Here is a 21,459-nt window from a genome sequence, read left to right as displayed (position 1 = left end):
CTGCTTCTAACATATTGTACTTGGATAATTTTAACTGATGTTACTTCCAAGTAGCATGAAATTCTCCCCACCACACACACTGTATTACTTAGAGGAGAGCTACCTACATCAGATGATTTAATTTTCATCTCATTTTAACTTTTCTTTCTAAAATACATGACTGACATGAATTTTATGAATACTATTTTGTTGGCATGTAATAATAAACTCATTTTTAAATATATGAATCCATTTGCAATCATTTCTTCTTTATCGCTAACAGCGCACTAATTTGATCATCACAGAATATTTTTTGCATTCATTTTGCAACAGCAAGAGGATATAAATTACCTTGGACTTTCTATTTAACTATTTTGTCACTTGTTTCCCTCCACAGTGTTTCAAAATGAGAGTGACAGCAATGGCTTCATTTCAGCAAGAGAGCAATGACGGATGCCACATCAGGCGGAACAGTAAACCCTGTGATGATTTAAAGCAATCCCTTATCCAGAGTTTTCTTAAAACAATGAGAACATTACTAATTAAATAACCTTCTCCCCTCTTTGCAGGTCTCCAAGAAACCCAGAGCAGAAGATCATTAAACGAGTGATTGCCCTTGAAGGCGACATTATCAAGTAAGTATTGCATACCACTGTCTTTGACTCTTCATGAGAATATTCTAGCACCTTTTCAGTTGGTTTAGTAGAATTTTAGTCAGTATCTCAGACAACGATGACATTCTGTCATTTTTGGGTTCTGCATTATTAACATGGAGTGCTGTAGCTTCGTTTAATGAGACAAGAATAAGTAGACAAAGATATTCAGGTATTTCTGAATATGAACATAAGAAATAAGTCACTGTAGTTTCATTCAGACGTCACTTTAAACCAGGAATCTTGAGCTGACTATCCAGTATAGCCTGGTTTGCACATGACAACAACTCAGAGTATAGGTTGTGCTTGGTTTGACTGAATTGTGGGTTGTTGTTAAAACATGAGTAGTTAAGTGTGAATGATGAATAATGGTTTCTCTGTGGGTTGTTAACCATAAACAACCCAGGAAGAAAACTCATGGTTTGTTATTATATTGTGAACTCTGTCTGTGATCAACAGCCCATTGCTTAATTGTAGGGCAGGGTTCAATCATAGTGAAAACCCTGTATTCATTGAAAACCCAAACTCAACAATACTGGATGCTGGCATTAAAGTGAGCATCTTCTTACTTATCTACCTGCACAGTCACCAAGAAACTCAAATACTTTGGCCATCTAATGAAAAGGAACAACTCACTGGAGAAGACCCTGATGCTGGGAACAATTGATGGCAAAAGGAGAAGGGGACAGCAGAGGATGAAGTGGCTAGATGGAGTCACTGGGGCAGTGGGTATGGGCTTGGGTGGACTCCAAGGGATGGTGGAGGACAGGAGAGCCTGGAGGAATGTTGTGATAGGTCAGGCATGACTCCACGACTAAGCAACTAATAGTCACCAAGGTCATTGGAGGTCATTGGATAATCTTCTGATGTTTCCACATGGACCTATGGTCTGACTTTAGCTTTCAGTGAAGCAGCTCCATTTCTTTGGAACTTCCCTCCTGTGGAAGTCAGGTAGGCACCAACACTATGCTGTTCTTGGCACTTACTGATGACATCTTGGTTCTGGGAAGCCTTTCTTGCTGACCAGTCATGAACATAATGCTATCCTACATGTAATGCATTGTTTTATTCTTCTAACTTTTTACTGTTCATCGCTCTGTAATCTGGGTAAATTTGGAGCAGTATTCAATATAAAATTCCTATTTTAAAAGTCTATTCCAACGGCCTTGATGAGATATAGGTATCCAGCCAGAGGAGGAAGGAAGCTTAAGAAGGCAGAAGGGTAGAGTGGGGAAGATGAGAAGATCAAGTCAGAAAGATATAAGAAAGCAGCAGGTAAAGATGGATACTGGAGGACAGGCAAGTAGAAAGAACAGAGCTAGGACAGGCACTACAGAGGCATGAAAGAAGTTAGAGAAATGCTCACCTGGCTGCCACTTCAACTTTACCTTTTGTTTCTGGAGGCCAGAGGAAGGAGCTTTTCTGACTTCTGAGTAGGCAGATTCCAGTGCTCCCATTGTGCTCTTTGAAGATCAAGGTCTTATGACGGGACTAAAAACTTTTAGGGGAGATCTCAAGTGAAGCTTGCCTAATCTTCAAGGGTTGGGGATCTTGTTCAGTGAGGAGAGATGTTTCCTAGATGAGAAGCTACAGGGGAGCTGCAAGAAAAGTAGCTGCTTGCTAATGGACCAATCCATGCCTGCCATTGTTCAATGAAGATCCTGATAACATGATGGGATCTGAAGGGGTTCTGTACTCTAAACTTTGATACACGGTGCAAGTGGAGGATACCATATTCCATATAGACTCAGGATTAGTGCTGTAACTAGGCTGAAACTGAAATAAAATTTCTGTCCAGAAGCATGTTTAGCACTGTTATTTCTTTGGAGCCCATTGATCCAAATAGGTTTTATGTGCTCCATCCTAACACAAACATTCCCGCTTTGGTCCTCCTTTGCACAGGCAGATCAGGAAGGCAATGTGGTTAATTACTCCCAAATAAGCCAGGATCCTAAGCCAGCTCTACACTAGGTTCACAACTTCTGGCTTGTGTGGATGCATTTGATCATAATTATGCATTCAGATACCATGCAAAGCTTTCAAGTATTTATCCTCTGTCTCAAAAGGAAAGGCAAAACAGGCATGGCTAGCTTGCCTCACTAGTATCTTCTTGTTCACATTTTGGCAATGGCTGAACATGAGCATATTTTATTGTGCAACCATACTAGTTTTGTAGACAAAATAATGAGAGCATAAAATAAAGTCAAGTTTATAAATGCCTTTTTATTTAGACATTTGTAAGAGCCTTAATTTCCTTTGCTACAAATAGACTACAAATCCATTTAGGGAATAAATTATTGATCTTTCTAATTGTACAAATAAGACAAAATTAATAAATATTTAGAGAATAGGATGTTATACATGGATACATTTGATAAACACAAGCATTATTGAATCAATTCATTAAATGATTGAGAATTCTGTATATTAATTTGTACTAGCATCAAATTATTGCAAACGGCATGGATTTAATTCCTGTGGCTCTCAACAAATAACTATAAACTTTTTGTAATGTCAGTTTTCTGGATCAAGCAAACCAAATAATTGTGGGCAAGTTAGGTGCTAGGCTATTGGCCCATGCTCCAGGTGACTGAAGTGGAAGGAGATTGCCCTCCTCCCTGATGCTGATGGGAAGGCAGTGGCCAAGGCAGGGAGTGCTCTTGCTCAGGACTGCGATGGGAAATGCTCTGGCTACTTTGCTCTCATTGGCACAGTGTGCTGTACTCAGAAGAGGCAGCTGGCCAGTGAGTGCTTATTCAGGGCTACATCAGGAACCTGCCTTCACTATTACGTCCATGTCTGGGCCAAGGCATTTTGAAATCTGAGGCAGAAGAGCAGACAGCACCCTCTCCAGGCCCAAGTGCAAAATACCCCGTGCTGGCCTGGGTATCTTGCCTTCAGTAAATCCCACAAGGGCTTGTCCTGGTCCCTGGCAAAAAAAATACAGAGGTACGCATTTGCTGCTCTTTTCCGACACTCAAAACCAGGTGGTTGAGGCCACTGCATCTGCCTAATGGTAAGAATGGCCCTACAGGCACCCCAGCAGTTACCAACAAAGGTGGAAATACCCTTTCCTCTGTGTTCCTGTAGTAACTCCCAGCAATTCCTCCTAACAGATGGCTTCACCAGCCACTACTGGCCTTGAAGTTGAATTCCATTAACTCAATGAGACTTTTGCTTGAGTAGACACGAATTGGATTGTGCTATAAATCTATCTTCTGCTTAGTTACACCTTTTAAACAATACTTAAAAAGGTAAAGGAAAATGTTTCCCCTTGACATTAAGTCTAGGGGGCGGTGCTCATCTCCGTTTCCTAGTCGAGGGAGCCAGCGTTTGTCTGCAGACGGTCTCCGTGATCATGTGGCCGGCATGACTAAACACCGAAGTGCACGGAACGCTGTTACCTGCCCACCGAAGTGGTACCTTTTTATCTACTTGCATTTGCATGCTTTTGAACTGCAAGGTTGGCAGGAGCTGGGACGGAGCAATGGGAACTCACCCTGTTGTGCAGATTCGAACCGGTGACCTTTCGATCAACCAGCCCAGCAGCACAGCGGTTTAAACCACTGTGCCACCAACCTGTACACACTAATAGTGTAAAGGAATGAATCTATTTAAAAGTAGCCTTTTCTGTGTCAAAAGTGTGTGATGGTAGTAGTCATTAAAAATACACATGAGTGAATTCATGTCATTAACTGAAACTTTCTAAGCCTTCTTCATTCAGTGCTCCAGATAATAGTAACTATTTCAACAGACACCTTGGTTCTACAGAAAACATGTGTGATAGCTGTTGATTATGCTTCATTTGTAGATGATGATGATGTATTTTCATTGAAGTGCTTAGTCAAATTTAGCACCTTAATTAATAAGATATGATTTATGCATTAATTTGCCCTCTCGCCCCCTGAGATCGGCAACAGAAGCCCTCCTCCGAGAACCCTCTGTGAAAGATATTAGAAGACAGAGTACCCAGAGGAGGACCTTCTCTGCGGTGGTGCCCCGTCTATAGAATGTGCTCCCCAGAGAGGTCTGCTTGGTGCCGTCATTATATGTTTTTCGGCACCAGGTTAAAACCTTTTTATTTAATCAATATTTTAATAAGTTTTAATATTGAATTGTATTATTGTATTTTATTAATTGCAGTCAGAGTGGGTCGTTAATTTATTTATGCTGTTAGCCATCCAGAGACATTAGTAACTGGACGGCATACAAATTTTATAAATAAGTAAGTAAGTAAGTAAGTAAGTAAATAAATAAATAAATAAATAAATAAACATGTTTGAATTTATTCATGTATGTGGGGAAGGCCCATAGCTTAGTGAGGGGCTTACATGCTTTAGATCACTACTTCATGCATGTATGTATTATCTGTATGCGCTTCCTTTTTTCCTTTAAAGGCACTCAAGACAACTTATATAAGTCTCCTCCTTTTCTCAATCTTAGCCTCATAACAACAATTCTGTGAGGTGGGTTGAGCAGAGAGTCTGTGACTGGCCCAAAGTCACCCAGTGGCTTCATGGCTGAGTTGGTACTAGAACCCAGATCAGTGGTTGCCTTAAACTTTTGCAGTTTGCCATTGCTCTGCGAACTGGGACAGCCCGTTTACCTGAGATCAGTTTCAGAAAGGCAGCTGGAGATGAGGTGTATCAGAATATAGATCCCTAACTCTGAGGTCAGAGCTCTGTCTCTGGCATTGGATCTAGGTATCTGAACTATCCTGTAGGACTGGGCACTTAATAGCTTCAGCAGATAGCAAAAACAAGATAAGGAACTTGTCAAAGCCCTGTAAGTGCAACTTCACATCCAAACTATAAGTTTTGGTTTTCATTAGTGATGATGAAATGATGTAGCATTCAGTTCTGATCTTTTAAATTAAGCGACTGCCAAGAATAACCATCATGGCATTTTTCATTTAAGATCTTGGTTCTGGTTTTTTGATGCTGAATACTGATTAAGTACTTGTTCCTCCATTAATTCCAACTGATTTTGAAAACATACATAATGCTCATTTAAAAATAGTGAAGTGTCTTGTGGTCCCTTGTGATTAACAGACATTTTGGCCTAAGATTTTGTGGACTAAATCCAGACATTGTTGAACATAGCAATGCGACCATTTGAAACAATGTCTGCAAGTACAACAACGCAGATACAATATGCAAGGGTCTGAATTGTAGTCAGAAACTCTTCAACAGTATCAGGAAGGTAGTTACCACACCTTTGCTCTCACCAAATTAAAACCTGCTAAGAGAGAGAGCTCTCCCCACATAGGTTCTGGTGGCAGAATTCCAAAACGAGCAAATTTCTTCTTAACTTAGAGTTATATGATAATTTTCTTAAGTTGGTGAATTATTCAGAGCTGTCCCATTTGCAATCCTGAACATAAATGGGAGTGGAAATGCTCTGAAAATGTTCCCAAATTCCCACACTATTTGTTTATTTATTCTCAGACTCATTTTGGCACCCAGTGAAGACATTTCTATTCATCCAGGCATTAGTTTTTTCAGTTTTAAGCCAGGTACTTTATTTTAAATCTTTGCATTCTCATTAGCTTTCAGTTGCTTATTTTCTACCATAATTTAATTTTTTTAAAAAAAATTATATAGCATTTTGTCATAGTGTGCTTTATGGTTTCAGTTGTGAATTGAGCAGAGATCTTTGGCTTTTGAATTTAAACAAACAAGCAATATAAACTTTGCAAAATGCACAAGTTGCAAATGCCCACACTTTGCAGGGAAAATGTATGCAATATTGAAACTTTCCCTTAATTTGGGAATCACTGGCACAACTTTCACATTTGATCTGTTTATTTTGTGCAGTTTTCCTGGTGTTCATAGAATGCTTGCAAACTTGAACATTTGCCCATCCTTATCCTTACTGTACCTACACACCTATGAAATTATATCCACTTTCCTCTTAGATGTTCTAACACTTGCTGTGGGCCTTTTACAAAGTACCATTTTCCTTATATGGTGGCCCAGATGCATACAAAATTTCCGTGGCTGTCCCAGTCTCATATATGAATCAGAGTCTGCTTTCTGTGCTGGTTTTTGGGTCCTCCTTTGTGTACTTGAGGTGTTTGCAAGTGGTTTAGTAAGGGCTCATAGAGAGCGAGCCCCAGTTGGGACAATATTAATTGGGATGATTGTCGTGTGCTCTCCCAGCCAGAATTCCCTGTTGAGTTTGGCTGCAACCTTTTCATTAGTTAGCAGGAATTGATTTTACCGGCAAAGATACATTTATTCCTTGTTGTAATGCAAAGGAACTTCGGCTGGCTTGTTGTGAATGGGAAGCCAAGAGCCATTATTTTTACAAAAGACTTGCTTCTAGTTGAATCTCTAGAACTTGTTTGTTGAGAAGAATCAACACAGCTGCTCAGATTTTTGGACTTCTTGGGGGATTGTCCTGATGTGTGCCTGCTGTGGTCCTTTTGCAAAATCAACCACTATATCACTGGCATTATAGACATACATCAGTTCTGTTTAATGGAGATGAATAAGACACAGATCCCTATTCCCCCTTTTTCTTGGTCTCAGCTTGCTAGACCTGCTATCTACAGGCAATTTATCTCTACATTATATCCTGTTTTCTAACCTACTTCATTCAGTTCAGGTCGTTTTCCCACTAACCTTTGATTTCATTTGTTTATGCCTGAAAATATGCACTGCACACTAATTACATGTTGGACTTCAAGGGCTCATGAATATATGAGGCTTATTATAAGTATCCAGTCATATAAAGAAAAGAAAAGAAAAGAAAAGTAAGGCAAAATTGTGTGTGTATCACAACACAGATCTAGACTCTAGAATCCCAGTGGAGCTAGTTAGTTGGTGGCTTTTTAATCCCGACAATGGAGCTGCTCCCATAATATACAGTGACACTTGAAATAGGTGGGTGATGAGATCATCTTTTCCTCTTGGGGTTTTTTGAACAGGCAGAAAATAGTATTTGCAAGATAGAAGGCAAAATGAGTAGCTTTGAAATCAAGACTTTCTGCATGCATCAATTGTTACAATGAAGGATGTAAAACTCAATTTGATTTCCATACTGTTTGGGTTAGTTAGTTAGTTTTTTTAATTAAAAAATCAGTACCACTACAGACCACTTACTTGGTAATGTTGGAGAGGGACATCAAAATGTCAATAGCGTACAGTCTGTTAAAAATTAAATGTTGATGCTGGAAAGCCTACTGAATCAGAAAACAAATGAAATCAATTTATTTTGCATGTGCTACTTAGGTCTTTAATGTATCATGGATTGTTGAACTACATGTATGGTCTTAGAACAAAATAGACATTAGTGCAAAACATTCTGGTATTCTGCTTTAAACAATATATGCAGCATTTGTATTCTGGTCTCTCTCCAAGGAGCACAGACTTCACTTTTCACCTTATAAAAGTCCTATAAGACTGATTTTCCTAGCCTTGGGTTTGCTTATATTATTGGACTGTTCCTCCTGTCATTCCTCTCCATTGACCATGGATACCCTAGGTCTGAAATATGTTCATCTGAAAGAGGACTCGGGGATGACCAGTAGGTTTCACAGTGCAATCAAGCTTTACATACAATCACAATTTAGGAAATGAAGAATACAGACATTCGATGAAGCTGAAACCTGGTACTTCACCTATGCAACAAAATGTATTGGCAGAAATATTAACTGCACACTGTTTATCTTAAAATGTATAGTTTCTTTAATTTCCCCTTTCAAAATAGTTCTCCAAATGCTTTTCACTATAGCAGAACTAATAATGCTTTTGAAATTTATCACCTTAGTGGTTATCAGATTAATTTAATGCAAGAAAGAGACAATTGTGGTTATTTTTCCCTTATAGAACTGACTGTTGTTGATGTTTTGCTTTGTGAAGCAGCAGAATATTTTGAATATGATAGGGCTTCAGCCTTTGTGCCAGCATATATTCTACTTTGGCTTCTAGGAAAGGCATAGACTGGACAAATAAATTCCAATCCCTGACCATCATATTGCAGACTTCTAATATGCAGCTGAATTGGGATAAACCATACAGTATAATTGTCTTTCTGTGGCAAGGCTTAAGTAAGAAAGAGATGGTATGGAGTATTTTCCCCCAGTCACAACCTGCCCGTGCTGCTTCTCAGGATGTGTGTTCATGTCCTGGCTTGAATTATCTCATCCAGCCACACTAGTATGGAGGCTTTTTGACCTGTGGCCGACTACTCAAGGATCAGATTGCTTCTGGTGGTCAGTGGCAGGGAAGAATGAGTTCAAGGGGAAGTTTAGGCTGCACTTTGAAAAAGGAGGTATGAAAGTGGAGAATACCAGGTTGTAGCCAAAGGCAGGATTCCCACTGCAAGGGATCTCCGATTATCACAGTTCTCCTTTCCTACGGAGCCCCAGGTATCACCTGCCATTCTGGTCTGGAGCTTCTCAGCCCACAATTATGGACTTACTTGCCCATTCATAGGGTATGAAAATCCCTGTTCCATGAACAGGACTGTGTTCCAGTGAATGACCAGAAGTTACAACTCAAACCATTTTCTACTGAAATTATTATGCCAGGCAACTGTATATCTTAACTGCCGTCTCCTCCACATCTAGCATTGCCTTGGGCAGTTCTTACACTACTGTTTGTTTGTTTGTTTACATCTTTCCTTTTTTCCTTCCAAGGAACAAATGCAGCTTACATAATTCTGATTCTCCTCCCAATCTTAGCTTCATGAGAACAGCCCTGTGGAGTTGGTGCTGAAAGTCTGTGACTGGCCCAAGGATTCCATGCTGAGCAGGAATTAGAACCTTGATCTCCTGAGTCCCAATCCCACACTTTTAACCACTATACCACACTGTCTCTCATCAGTTGACTCTCAGTTTAGGTGAAACCACTGAAACATTGAACCATACTTCACAGAGAACCAACCGAATAGAACACCTGAGTTAGGACTAATCTTGTTCATCTCAGACTCCATAAAATAATAGGATATGGTCTTTTATGGTCAAAGTCACAATTTGTCTACAATGTTGACTTGGCATACAGAAAATATTTGGTATACAACTTATATAAGATAGCTTCTGTGTTTGGTGTTTGCTCTAGGAGATCAAGAATAGGCCAAGTTGCTGTACAACAAATCCTCAAGATGATCTGGTCAAGAAAGTTCTTAAAATAATGTAGGATTTTGCACAGATTTATCAGGCATGATCTGGTGAACTCTTCCCCCTTGTGTTCCAATGTTCTTACCACCTAAGGAGGAATATAAGCCCTGCTGCTTTTGTAAGGTGAGCCATGGTATTGCACCAGGCCATGCCTGGCAATGGTAATTTTGCTACTTAGTGGCTCTCAATCAGCATGTGCAAAGAGGGAAACTAGGCTTCCATGGCTTATTTTCCTTCAGTGATCATAGGAGCCTGCTCAGTGTGTGGTCCCCCTCCAGATGTATTGGAATGCATTCTTTCTTCTACAGCTTGGCTGCTGATGGTTTCACCCTCCCCCACTCAATGTATGAATGGGGGAGATACATAGAAACAAGGAATGTAATGCACTGGGTGGTCTGATAAAAACCCGGCTCTGTCTTTTGCCTTTCCCTTTGTTCTAGGTTATAAAGTATAGGTGCAAAGTTCAGACAAAGTCAGTGACTGGTTGGCAGCAAGCCAAATAAGACTGAATTGTTTTTGGTTTACCATCTATAGTTCTGATTATAGGGTCAAGAACACATAGAAATAACTTGTTGGTTGTTACCAGTCAGCGATGTGTGTCTCCCACTTGGAGATCTGTCAAAACCCAAACTTCTGGAAAAGATGTAAAAATATATTCAACTAATTTAGCAGTCAGCTCCAATGTCCCTGGGGAGACTTGCTTGTTTTGAGTTTCCAGTCTGATCTTTGAAGGGATATCCATGGAGTGGAACAATTCAGGAATTGGATTTGGCCCTATCTATGCCTTCTTCAAAGTTCAGAGTGGAAAACTGAGCAGGTAAGTTGCTTTGCTGACATTGGAGCTACTGCCTTGCACTGGCCAGAGTTTAATATGTGTAAGAAATTATTTTCAATTTAACTGATTGGTTTTATGTTTTGTACTGTTACTTTTTTAACCTTTGAAAAAGGCAGACTTGAAGAATAGAATAAACTAAAATGCTGACATTCCAGTTACATTCTAAGCAACATTTCTGGTGAGCTGGTTTCAATTTTGCATATAGGGAAATATAAATTACTGCTAAATCTTTCCTTATACCACGAAGGACAAGTGATACATGCTGAAACAGATTTTAATGGAAATTTCTATAATTGAAAACCAAAGCGCAGTGACCTACTATTAGAAGGTAATAAGTGATAGAATGTTTCAGAGGATGGAATATATTGGTGAATGAGGCAATCAATGGATGGATTAGACAGAGGTATATGCTAAAAGAAAAGGTGACCTTTTAGGTGTTTTAGAAGATAGCTTTGGCATCTGTGGGAGTTAATCAGAATTTCATCACTGGTGAAACCACTAGCAAAATGGGAGACATGGGGCACAATGCTCAATGAGATCCGACAGAAGGGTGTGTCTTAATTTGGGGGTATTCTAATCCACACCTTTGGCATGTTGCTGATGTAATAGAGATACAGGACAAGCAGCGGAAAAGCAGGATTTAGGGTGCAAAGTGATAAAAATCATTCTACTGTTCCTAAACCTTACACAGTTGTTAAAACTTTAATTAAACAGGTTTACAAGGAAGGGTAGAGAGACTAAGTTCATAAATGAGACAGATATGCTTTGTAAATGAAGAAGAAAGCTAATTAAACCAAGCATAGCAGCATAATATTAATTTTTAAAAGCACTTCTAGCATATTTGTTGTAAATCTTACCATGGCTACTGCATATTTCCTAATGAGTTATTCTACAATTTTAAGTTCAGCATATTTGCTGCCAAGTTTTTCTAGCTAGGTAAGAAAATTGTGTCCTTAGGCATTATGCTAATATTTATTTCAGCACAATTAACTCTTTGAGCCCTCCTGACGAAAGGAGACATGCAAGGCTAATACAGAAAAAGGTGTCTGAGAAACAGAATTTTTCTGGTTCTGATGTAGCTGGATTTAGAGGCACACTCTTCTGCACTCTCACTGCCAGAGGACAAATAAAAAGAGGCAGGAATATACTGTAATTTCCTTTAGAACCACGTATAAATACAGAGCAATTCCTTCTTGTTGTATACCCTCCAATTTTAATTGGCACACTTCCACTAATTAGCCCATAACATGAGAGGCGTGGTGGGGAGGCTCCAGTAACACAGAGAAAAAGGGTCTCTGCAATTTGCCAAATGGTGGAAAGAGTTTTAGGATAGTGATTGATTTCCAGGCAGGCTTTGACCCAAGACAGACATTACACCAAATCTGTATCTAGAAGCTATGCCTCTCCCCACTATCCCTGTGTTTACTCCGGAATAGGCACAGGAGCAAAATCTTGATCTTCAGGGCTCACCTATCCCCTTCCAATCTGCATCAGACGCCCACATCTGCTCTGCATTGCAGGTTCCTACAGAAGTGAAGTGTCAAGGTGTTGGAATTATCAGCTATGCTATGGTCCAGCTTGGTAACCTTTGGTAGCAGTTTCGCTGGTTGCCTATCCTTTCTCTAGCATCCCACCAGGGAACAAAATCCTGTTCACAGATATACCAGGTAGATCCACCGCTAATGACTCCCATTCCGTTATAAAGGACAGAGTAAACCCCCTTCACTGATAGCAATTCCACAAGGCACACCTCGTAGAAGAGGAAGGATTTGTATGCCACCTCAGTTAGAAAGGAACTTGGAAAACAAGGGTGAGTTCCCAAGGCATCCAGGGCAAACGTCCATCTAGTCCAGTATCCTGTTTCCCACAGTGGGACATAGTCAATAGAGCTCTCCCATTTGCTTCCCAGTAACTGGTCCTGGAAAATCTACTACCTGTGAAAGCTAAAGATTGTGTGTAGCCACCATTATTTATAGTCACTGGAAGTTTTTTTCTTCCTGAATTTGGCTTTTTTTATTTAGAACTAGAATAAGGAATAGAAATGAGAAGAAAAGTTCATATGCAAAACCCAGGATCTGTCTGAACTAGAAGTTTATGGTGTGCGTTTATACATACCCTAATTTTAATTAAAGAAACTGTGTCCTGATCCTGTGGGCTTAGGAATACACGGCAAATTATTGGAAGTCTTTAGTTCAGGGACTGGGAACAAATGTCAGCCTGAGAGCTGAATTCCACTTTGGAGAAGCTATTTGAGGCCACATTCCAATGATGGGCAGCACTGAAAGAAAAGGAATAGAGGCATCTATCACCTCAGACCCAGAATACCAGCATATTATATCTCAAAGCTTTTACTACCAGTAAGTAAGCCTTAAGAGAGAAATTTCAATCATTCGGAACGGAGGGGGGGGGACTCTGCTTAAACCAGCTTAGTGGTGGAGGGAAAGGAGCTGTGGTCATCTAGGTGAACACCAAAAACCAGACTGGACCCCAGAAGAGCTGGCTTTGGCCCACAGGCCCAGAGCTCCCACCTTGCTTTAGTTTCTTGGGCAATATTTGCATGTGTGAAATTTCTCAGGTTGCTTTTCTGTTTCCTGATAAACAGCAGTTTTTAATAAGGTAACTTCAAAAGTCCAGCTGTAAGAATAAGGATTGAGGGTGTGGTTAGAATGGGGAGCTGGGAGACCTAGATTCCAGTCCCCACTTGGACAAGAAGCACACTGGGTAACTTAGAGCTAGTCACACACTCTCAGCCTAACCTTCTTTACAGAGTTGCTGTGAGTATACAAGGGAGGAGAAGGAAGATGTAAGGCACCTTGGGTCCCTTGCAAAAAGAAAAATCTGGAATGAATGAATGGTTAAACCAAACCTAAGGAATCAAAACCAAGAGAGGTTTTGCAGGTTGCAGTAATGAATGCAGACCATCCTTCTATTGAATTAGGCTTAAAGAAGGTGAGTGAACAGTGCCTCTCTTTAGAACCATTTAGTCATGCCAAGATCATTTTGGGGAAAGCAAGGGCTGCTGACAATTTGCGTGGTAAGTGGTTCTAAATGCTACAGCAAAGGTTCAATTTCCTCATCACAGAGAAGCTATTTTTGGTCGTGTCCTGTGGCAAATGAATATGTACATGTCTGCAAGTGCATTTTTTCTGACGTCATTGCCTCACATTTTTAAAATGTCTGTTTCTAATATTCCTGTGCTTTCATCTTCTTTGCTTTCAGTACTGAGTTATATACTATCTCATATGCAGAGAATATGCCATGTAGATATTTGAGACTCATTATCAATTTCTACACAAATAAGAATGTTCACAATTGTGGATGCTTGTATTTGAATGAAAAATCTTTATATGGATGAGGCTTTCTGTTTGAATGGAATGGGAGGCAATCGGTCTGCTTCCTGTTTATTCATTTTTGGTCATTTTGCAAAACTCTATTGCTGATGTGGACTGAGGACCACTTCTGTAGTTGATAACCAAAACATGTACATGCATTTTATAACAGACCACATAATGAACATGATGTGAACAAGTCCCATAGCTAGAGTACAGTTCATCTAATTACACAGAAAGTAACTACACCGTGTATTTTGTAGCAGCTGACATTTTAGGTGTATCTGTGAAAATCATATTGAACCAATAGAAGGCACATTTAAGCGCACTTACTTGAATGCAGTGGCTCATATGTAAGCATGGGGCCAGTGTCAGGGCCATGCACATTGTGAGGATGTGACCATGGAGCACGTCAAACTTCCACAATACTCCTGTATGCAGTCAGAACTCTGAAGAGATCTGGGACACGGCCATTAGTCCCGCTCTCCAGAAAATGATGCAACTACTCTGTGTACCCAGTAGGACTTTTGTGTTTTCCTTTCTCTTCCCTGTTTGGTATCATAAGCTGCCTTTTAAACAGCATGAGAGACAGCAAGAGTGCCTACATAACTGTTTGCAATGTGCCACTGCCATGTACCTAATTTAGGTTCTCTCTTTTTATATTAAACAAAACGCAAATTAAAAAGCTGACTTTGTTTCAGAGCAATGGAAAAAACAAAATGTGGCTGCTGTGGCATTCGTAACTAATGACTTCTTCCTCTGACTGTCACCAAGGTCAGCAATGCACTCAACTGTAAAAGCAAATTAACTCGAACCATCCATTCATTTATTGATTACATATTATATTTGTGTGTTTGGGTTGATTTATTTTCCAGCCACAGTACTGACCTCAGCAAGCTATCCCTGAAAATCCAGGGATCCTTACCAGAATGAAATATTCCTAGAAATGTCTGATCTGGCTGTGCTCACACATGCCTTAGTTCCATCCAGTCCAGATTACCGTAATTCACTCTCTGTGAGGCCTTTAAAAATTCAGCTGTCCAAAATGCTGTTAACCCAGACTGGTCACAGGAACCATATGGCCTGCTTCCCTCTCTTGAATGCACACTGTAACGTCGGGAGGAGTCTGAAAGTGTTGGAGAAGATGAGAACAATGCTTGATGACGGCCAGACTGTCTCACCTGTCTGGTCTCATAGCAGGGTCATCCAAGATGGAATCATGAAAGCTAAGACACCAGACTACGATGCAGCCATGCTCTTCAGGAATAGCAATCACGTCAGTGGAAAAGCATGGAAATCCCTATTGGTGATGGGGCATAAAGTAGTAATGAATTGAAATGACACCTGATAAAAGTGAAAGAAGGAAACAAAAGCGTTAAGGAAACAAAAATCATGACTACAGAAGAATTACATGACTTTAGGGTCACCCATGAGGAACTGAAATAGTGATAGATGTTGCATACCTTGACTAAATCAGTAGTTCCAAGGGAGACTGCAGCCAATTCAGAAAAAGACTGAGATTGGGAGGGCAGTAATGAATGAACTAAAAAAGATCATTAAGTGTAAGGACATTTCCCTGGAGACCACGGCCATGGTATTGTATGCCCAATCACTATGGGTGTGAAAGCTGGACAGGGAAGAAAGCTGCCAGGAAGAAAATCGAAGCATTTGAAACAGGTTTCAGGAGGAGAGCTGTGCAAATATGATGGATCAACAGAAAGATGATCAAGTGGGTCCTAGATTAAATCTATCCAAAACTTGTTCTGGATAGAAAAATGGCAAGACTGAAGCTGTTGTACCTCAGGCACACCTTGAGAATGCAATTCTCACTAGAGAACACAGCAATGATAGGGAAAGTCAATGGCAGAAAGGAGGAGGAAGATCAAATATGAGATGGACTGATCCCAGAGAGAAAGCCTCAGGCTTGAGTGCATAAAAGCTGAGCAGTGTTCTCAAGGCCAGGACATTTTTGAAGGCATTCATTCATAGAGTTACCATAAGTCAGAGACAACAGCATGCAACAACGAAAAAATGACTTCCTTCGAGGAAGTCACTGGCTACCAGTCTTTTTCTGGGCAGATTTCAAAGTGCCGGTTATGACCATCTGAAAGACTAACCTATTCCATATGACTCCACCTCAATGTTATGATCTTCTCTTGGGCCTGTCACCACTGGATGTGAGAGAAGGCTTGTTTGGTGTCAGCTGCCAGGCCCTGGGAGTCTATGCCAAGGGAGGGTGGGTTTGTCTGTTGCTTGTCTGTCCACAGGCAGAAACATCAGGCACACCTTTGGTATGTTCGTTTGTCCTCCAGTGAAGTACCTTTTTTAATTGATTGGGGACACTGATCTTGTTTTATTCTTGTGTTTTTAATGAAGTTTTAAACCTATTTGTTTTTAGGTTGTGCTTTAATTAAATGTTGGATTTTAGTCTAGATTGTACTTCTAGCCATGAGTTCCATTCTTGAGCAGAAAGATGGGACATCAAATAAATGTTTGCAGTTATTTTATATATTTATCTATCTGACGTACACCTTCCCTTTCTAGCAAATAATGGCATTCAAGGTGGCTTACCCTGAGATTGAACTTTTTATTGAACATTCTGTTTGATAGTCTTTTAAGATTTAACACAGTGCCTTCAATTCAGCCTCTGATCCAACATGAAAAATGATTAGTGATACAATCTTAGGTATGTCCTAACATTTTTCCTTATGCCTGAAAGTACTGCCAGTAATTATTGGTTCCTAGAATTGTTTGCTTGTTTGTCACACTTTGCTCAGGTCTGCACTTTACAGAGAGGAATGTAGCTGATTTCCTCCACATATGCTAATTATATACTGGGTGAAAGGTTAGGGTTAGGGTGTGCAAAAATACCCTTTCTGGATTGCCATATCATATGAATCCAGAAAGTATGGCTTGTTGCCATGGTTAATAAGCTAACTGGAACCAATGGGCTTTTTTAGGTTTCTGTTTTCCCTTGTTTTCTTCAATTTATGTTAATTTAAGTTCTTGGTACAAATAACTACATTCAACAACTGTAAAACTCTTAAATCAAGCTATTAGCATAGTGCTTATGTTTCCAATAAAGCTAGTTTGTCGATCTGAAGATATTCTTATTTATTGATATTAATATGCCAACCAGCTAGTAGACATTGCTGAATAGCATCACACAGTGCTCTTCTCCCAGTAAGAATACCAAAACACTGCACAGAAAATGTGTATTCCCTTCTTTGCCTTCAGGCCTTTTAATGCAAGGGATACATTAGCTGTCAATCTGTGTTGATGGAATATATTGATCAGTTATGGAGATCAAAGTGTAATGTCATAGTTGTCCCAGAATCATAACACAGTCCATCCTGTTTTTGCACTTAACTCCCTCCATGGACATCTTCTGTTTGGATCTTCCAAGTTTATCACAAGCTGTTTTGCACTTGTTTTTGTGAGGCATATGGTTCCCCTACTTTCTAAACAAATGCCTTCATCTGCCAGTAGTTTCTGACTTCAATATCTACAAGTCAAGCACATGTATTAGGAAGGCATACAACAACTTTGAAAATGTCTCCATCTCTATGATTTAGGTGGGTCAGGAATGGAGCACAGGTATGTAGAACTCCAGGTAAGTCAGCAAACCTGGACAGCTTCATTTCTACCTCATTGAGATGAAAACATAAGAGCCATGCTGTATCGGACCAAAGATCCATTCAGTGCTGCACTCCATTCACATGGCAGCAAACCAGCTGATCCCAATGATCTCTCAAGCAGGGTGGGCGCAAGACCTCCTCCTGCCCAAGCTCCTCAGCAGCTGGTTTATTCAGGCATGCCACCCCTGGTAAAAGAGGTAGGACATAGCTCACAAAGCTAGTAGCCACGGATAGCCTCCTCCCTCATGAACCTGTCCAATCCCTTTTTAAAGCCATCTAGATCTGCAGCCATCACTACTTTCTGTAGCAGTGAATTCCATAGCTTAACTACATGCTGTGAGAAGAAATACTCCCTGTTATCTGCCCTTAACCTCCCACTAATCAGCTTCAAGGGATGACTGCAGGTATGACTGTTATGAGAGAGGTAGAAAAGTGTCTCCCTCTACACTTTCTCCACGCTATGCATTATTTAAACATAAATGTATTATGTCTCCCCTTATTCACCTTTTTTAAAGTTGAACAGCCCCAGTTATTGGAGCTGCTTCTCCTAGGGAAGCTGCTCCAGCCTCCCAATATTTTTTTACAACTCAATATGACCCTTCTCAGGTAAGGCAATCAGAACTGAACACAATATTCCATGTGTGATCACACCAAAACTTTGTGTAGGGAAGCAAGATTTTGGCAGCTCTATTTTCTATTATGTTCCTAATTATGTCTAGCATGGAGTTTGTCTTCTTCACAGCAGCTGCACCCTGGGCCAGCGTTTTTTCTCCACTACTACTTCAAGATTCCTTTCTTGCTCAGTCACTGCTAGCTCAGATCCTATCCGTGTATACTTGAGATTTTTTGGGGATTTTTGGTTGGGATTTTTTTGCCCTAACTTGCTTACAATGAACCTCATTTGCCATTTTGATATTTGTTTTCCCTGCTTGGAGAGATCCCTTTGAAACTCTTCACAATCCCTTTTGATTTAAACCATCCTAAAAAGTTTAGTGTTATCAGCAGCCTTGTCCAGTTTGCTGCTTACTCCTAATTCCAGATCATTTATTAACAGGTTGAAAAGCAGTGATCCCAATACAGAACCCTGTGCGACTCCACTGGTTACATCTCTCCATTGGGAGAAGTTGCCATTTCTTCAATCCCTCTGTCTTCTGCTCTTTAACCAGTTAGTGATCCATAAGAGGACCCTCCTTTTTTTAATTCCACGACTGCTTAGTTTGCCCAGGAGCCTTTGGTGAAAGACCTTGTCAAAAGCCTTTTGGAAGTCCAAATAAACAGTTTCTACTGGATTGGCTCTGTCTACAGCCTTATTGACACTCTCAAAGAACTCCGATAAGTTAGTGAGAAAAGACTACCCCCTGTGGAAGCCATGCTGATTTGTTTTTTCAACAGGGCTTATTCCTGTATCTGTTTACGGATTCTACCTTTAATAACGCTTTCAAGCAGTTTACCCAGAACAGATTTTAAAGTAACTGGTCTACAATTTCCTGGACACCCTCCACTCTGATTACTTTTCAAAAATTAGTGTTACATTGACCATTCTCCAATCCTCTGGTACAAGGCTGAATTTAAGGACATGTTACATATTTTGGTAAGGTCACAAATTTCATGTTTGAGTTGTTTGAGGACTCTAGGATGGATACCATCTGGACCAGGTGACTTGCTGACAATAAGGTTGTCAGCAGGGTTGTCAATAAGGTTGAGATTGTGAGATAGAAACATCTGGTGGCAAGAATTGTGAACGCTATTCCCATGTGTTTCATAACTTTATTCTACACTGCCACCTCTATTGAAGGTTTTATCCCTAGAGGCTAAAATGAATTACAGAAGAGATAGAGAGTGTATAATTTGTGTATTTCTCTTTTATTTAGCATGTCACAATGCCATTATTTCTTAGATCTGAACAGTTAAATAGCCATATTGCAATTCATTTGATATTAATGAAAGTCCAAAGTAATTAGGAAAACAACTAGATGATTTTGTAGTGATAAGAAAGTACAAGAACACTGTATCATGTAGTGTATCAGTTTCACAGTGCAGAATTATTCATATGTAAATGTATCAAAGCACTTAACATTTCAATTACCAGTGAAGATAGTAATGATTTTGACATCTTTTAATTAGCTGAAATATGCAGTAAGAATTCACTTGTGAAAAAGGCCACAATTTGTACACAATGTTTTATATTGTCCCTTGGGCTAAAATAGCCTGGCAGTTTTCTTGTCCTCATGCACGCTACAGGTGCAATCAAAGAAAGAGGAACTGAAAGAAGTCCCAGATGGCATTTTGTTACCTCTAGAAGAAAGCAGAAATCTTCCTTCTTCTGACTTGAGGCTAACTTCCTGTTGTGTTTCATCTGTCTAGACACTGCCAGTCCTAAAGGACATACGTAAAGTTGAACTATATTCCTTTCCACAACAAGAAGAATAATTGGTGCAAAGGCATAGTTACAGCTGAACCATCAATTCAGATACAGGCTTTGGGTACTATTGCTTTGGCTCTTTGTGTCCATTCTTACGACCAAAATGCAAGAAGGATAATGTGCAGGGTCCTGCACAAGAATGTACTTGGAAAAAAAAATGTGTACATCTGGGGACTGCTTTACATACAGCTGGAGTCCTATAATGCAGTGGAAAAGGGAAAAGAACATGAGTTTGTTTCTGTCTTTCTTCTAATTGCATGCTACAGTAACTTGATTTTGTTATATGATAAAATAAAATAAGATTTACTGTCCAGTATGATACATTTGGGGCAGAAGTATTTAGATTAAGCTTCTACAGTTTTAAATGAAGCTTGATGTAGTCACTAGAGTACTACAGGTATAACAAAGGTATTAATATGCTACTTTTTGATGCAGCATAATATTAAATAGCTTTCTCTAGTGATGACAAGATGGTTCTCAAGAGGCAAAATTTAATATAAAGTTGCTGAACAATTTCAGGATTTGTTAGATATCTTTGTTGAGATTTCTTATTAATGGTTTGCTAGAGATCATTCTGTTAAGGTTACTGCTGTTTCACTACTTTTCACGGGGTAAATATTGAGGGTTATTAGTAACTCCAATATTTAAATTAGCTGAAGCATGTTTCAAAATCTGCAATTCACATTCTAGAGCTTAGAAAAGCAGATACTTACACTGACTTTTTGCAATCAAAGGATCATTATGTCAGGAAAGAACAAATTGTATGGCCTCCACTGATTCCAATTCACATTTTAAATGGACTTCATTAAAAAAAGAAGAAGACGCAAATTTACTATCCATCCATTTTTGGGGTTTAGCCCTCCTGCAGTCCACATTACAGTTTTTGGTTTATACCTGGAGCTGTTTAAAATCCAAATAACTATTTCAAAATAGTAGGATTTCAGTTCTACAAAACAGATGAAATAGGATTTTTCAAGTCAGCTCCAATATCAGGATATATCTGTACTATGTATCTGCCCCGTGTTTTTCATGTCACAGCTTCTCTGTTTTAGATAAAACTGCCTTAGGGCCAATATAGGAATGCTTTACAGGTATGTCTAGTGGCCATGAGCCTTTTACGGTTTGCACTGGTGGTGCAGTCCAAATCTTAAGAGCCTCCTCCCTTCCAAGCTAGGGTTCCAGTCTGGACAGGGGCCTCTATATTCACCATAGAAGGGAAAAAGTGAAAATACACAAAGCTGCTGAAGACACCTTTCAGCTGATGGCTCTTTTAGCCCCAAATGCAGAGTTATTGCACCCGTTCTTCTCTTTTACTCTCATTTAACTGTTCTTTAAATCTATTCTAACCTCATATTATGAAGCCATCACATTTTTCTCTTTCCATGTAGGGATATCTCAGGCTTATAAACCAGAAGAAGAATCTGAGCAGAATGAGGGACTACATTGTTTATATGTTCTGAACAATTCCTGCCCCAAACA

The 21,459-nt window shown here is 39.7% G+C and overlaps 1 protein-coding gene across 4 annotated transcripts in view; it reads left to right on the top strand.

Moving 5' to 3' along the window:
• IMMP2L (inner mitochondrial membrane peptidase subunit 2) overlaps positions 1–21,459 on the top strand; it is a 520,099-nt gene that overhangs the window by 353,273 nt on the left and 145,367 nt on the right. For all 4 annotated transcript variants that reach the window (XR_006413969.1, XM_044422946.1, XM_044422945.1 and 1 more), the window contains exon 4: positions 549–614. Coding sequence is in view for 3 of the 4 variants with exons in the window: in XM_044422946.1 (XP_044278881.1) it covers positions 549–614 (66 nt within the window). In the remaining variant the exon portion in view is untranslated. The remainder of the gene's footprint in view (positions 1–548; positions 615–21,459) is intronic.

The sequence above is a fragment of the Varanus komodoensis genome, unplaced genomic scaffold (genome assembly GCF_004798865.1).
Source record: "Varanus komodoensis strain SLA01 unplaced genomic scaffold, ASM479886v1 scaffold13_1, whole genome shotgun sequence".
Classification (NCBI taxonomy): domain Eukaryota; kingdom Metazoa; phylum Chordata; class Lepidosauria; order Squamata; family Varanidae; genus Varanus; species Varanus komodoensis.
Note: the sequence above shows the minus strand (reverse complement) of the source record. Positions and strands in the feature narration are given on the sequence as shown.